Raw genomic sequence first — 3,124 nt, 5'->3', positions numbered from 1 at the left:
TAAACTTTAATTTGAAAGAAAGTGGAAAGCAAAACGAACTAGAAAGTCAAATTGGGAACATATCATCGGCAACATGCTTTCCAGTTCAAATAAATTCTCATTCCCAATACTAATCCAACCTAAACATAAAAAATGCACACAGGTCCAATCACTCTCTCTATCACTTTTAACATCATTTCCCGTTCTGCCATTAGGAACCCTCTAACAAAGGCCATTAAAGCAACATCCTACACAAAAGAACAGAATCACCTTACCATGAAACTTGAATTCTCTTCCTCTCCATATTCAATTTCCATCACTGAGCTAACTAGTTTTCTTGCCAGTAAATTTGATTGTAAAAAGCAATACGTTGTTGCTAAAGTTTCATGTGGAGTGCAACAAATATTTGGAGCTGCTGATGACTATGACAATACTGTTTTCACAAATTTACGTTCCTATGCAAATACCTATCAAGCAGAACTTGACAAGATTTCAATTGCTGGTAGCAACATGGTTGTTCCTAATTTACCAGCTATTGAACCTATTAATGGAGTCTTAATGATTGACATTACAGTGTTACAATAAATTTAGTTAGATGAAATTGATGATGGCTTAGACGAAACTAACCGATTGTTTCCTTTCTAATCTTATGGAGTCTTGTTAGTGCTTGGCCACCTGTCTAACATATTTCACATTCAAAATTTATAATTTTCAAAAACATTTTAATTAAAAAATTCAGAAGATGATCCTTACTGATTTACCTTCCGAAATTTTATTACACATCACCTCATACAGTCACGATCCGTATCATCTCCACAATAACATTTTCCAATTTCGATCGGTTTGTACATCATTCTACCACATTACTGAGACGGAGGTATTTTGGAAGCATTTGGTGAGGAATCAATTAGCTGCTGGTTTTGAATTACATATTTGGCTTCATGATTTAGAATTGCGTACCAGAACACAAGGTGGTTATACAGGCATAATTGAACAGGATGATTTTATTACAATTACCAAGGGTTGGATTGATAAATTGGTGGAATTTCCAGACAATATGGTTATAAAGTTTCTTGTTAGATTGGCCATCGGAGAGGATAATCTTTCATATTTTGGATCAGTTAGAGTATCGACATGTATTAGGTATTTGTTTGGCAAATTATTTGAACCATGTTGAAATTAATTGGGTCAATAATTGGGGATAATCAAAATGTTGAGAAGGTTGTTTGACCGAGTGATGTTTTTAATATGAATATAGCAGAGTTTTTAGCCAATGATGAGTACATGTCCCTACCATTGGTAAGTCATTGGATTGAAGTGGACTATTTCAATAGTAGTTTAATTCCGAGACAATACTTGATCTGGATTGTGCAATACCTTTCAGGTATGAAAATCAAATATTTAAATAGTGAAATCAATGCTGCTGTTTGGGTATGTGATTTTTTGGAAAATACTATTGGATTACAAGTAACAAGCATGAAATTCGTGAATCAATTGTCCAAAGGAAAGAATTTTGAAAGGGAAGAGTTTATCCCAATTTTCTCAACAGAATTTACGTTTCAATTCTTGGCTATTTGGATTGGAAATTTGGACTTGGTAAAGTGGTGTCTGGAATATCGTTCTGATAATGGAAACAATAGAATAGATACTCTATTGAGAACAGGAATTCTTGAAGGAGAGCCATCCAGCTATAACATAGTATCTTCATACGGGGCTTGCTACAAGAGAGATGGGGCTGGACTAAACATTTTACATTACGCAATTAGAGGAAAGAATGTGGAGATTGTGAAATTATTGATCGAAAAGTACAAAGCCAATCCATTTCAATCTCAATTAATCTCTCCCGCACTTCTTGCATACAGAATGTACACTGCAGCACCCAAAGACGAGCCTTCCAACAAGATTTACAATCTATTGAAAGAAACCTACAAAGAACATCTGGAAAACCATGTCGAATCGAATAAGAATATATTCGATGAGGCGAACATGAAAATTTTTGATTTGGATGAAACAGAGGAAGACGATTTAGAAAAGTTACAAATTGATAAGGGTCCAAATGGAATCCCTCTCAACAAGAATGTGTTGTTAGAAAGAGATTACTATATTGATGAAGGGCTTTCAGATTCTGATGAAGAGTTAGAAGTTAGTGATGAAGATGAAGAGGAGGAATTTATTGATATCAAAACAATAAGATCTAAAATTCATAATGTTGACAGTGAAGATCCTTGGGTACAGTGTGTAGAAACTGAAAAAGAATTATCCAAAAACATTACTGATCTATTGAAGGATACAGAAATAGTACAAGCTAGACATGATTTCATAGATGTTTATCCTTCAGTTCGTATTGGAAAACGTATAGGACTAGAAGAAAACAACAAGAAGAGAGCATTCGAGGCTGGAGAAGGTAATGAATATGAACCTAAATTCAAGAAAAGAAAGGAAATGATAATTCCCAAAGCATTTTTTAATGGATTGACGAAAGTCATTTTAGGAAGTTATAGATTTGATACCATTATTAGTCCATCATCACAGGCAATTATGCAACAGGAAATAGAAAGACTTTGCATTGAATTATTCAATTTAACATCTGAAATTTGCAAATTTTTCATGACGGACTTGTGTTTGAAGAATTTTATATTGGTAGCTTTCAATGCATATAATGGATGTTTTAAGGAAAGTTCAATTGATGAAGAAGCTCTAAAGAATCATTTATCTTCCCTTTCAATGAAGGAGATTAGCTCTGAAAACATTACTAGTATAGTTACTGAAATTAATGAACAAAATCTCATGTTGTCAATTAATTACGACACTGATGAAGATGATCCTGACTTTGAAATTGAGTTTGATGATCCAAATGATAGAGTATTGTTTGGAATTCAATCGGAGAGCAATATAAATCAGACCAAAGAAGAAAGTCCAAAGGACGATGGGTATGAATCAGATTGGTCTGATGAAAGTGAAATTGGTATCGAAATTAGCGAAAATAACGATTTTATATTCTATCCCTCATCTATTGACCAGATAGAAAGTGAAAGGCCTCTCTCAGAAACTATTCTTGGTGATGAATATGCTATCAAGTATGAATCTATTCAGAAAGATGGAAAGTATGGTTTTAATATTTATTCTAAAGATACACATTTAGTCA

The 3,124-nt window shown here is 33.5% G+C and overlaps 1 protein-coding gene across 1 annotated transcript in view; it reads left to right on the top strand.

Annotated features, from left to right (window-relative positions):
• Positions 1 to 132: 132 nt before the first annotated feature.
• The window catches only part of NAEGRDRAFT_60081 (uncharacterized protein), a gene marked incomplete at its 5' end in the record, with an annotated part of 7,049 nt that continues 4,057 nt past the window's right edge, over positions 133 to 3,124 (top strand). Inside the window, 2 exons of the mRNA XM_002668415.1 lie at positions 133 to 481; positions 1,364 to 3,120. Of these exons, the coding sequence (XP_002668461.1) occupies positions 133 to 481; positions 1,364 to 3,120 (2,106 nt within the window). The remainder of the gene's footprint in view (positions 482 to 1,363; positions 3,121 to 3,124) is intronic.

This window comes from Naegleria gruberi (genome assembly GCF_000004985.1).
Source record: "Naegleria gruberi genomic scaffold NAEGRscaffold_230, whole genome shotgun sequence".
NCBI lineage: Eukaryota > Heterolobosea > Eutetramitea > Acrasida > Naegleriidae > Naegleria > Naegleria gruberi.
The sequence above is the reverse complement of the archived record's forward strand: the minus strand, read 5'-3'. Positions and strand labels throughout refer to the sequence as shown.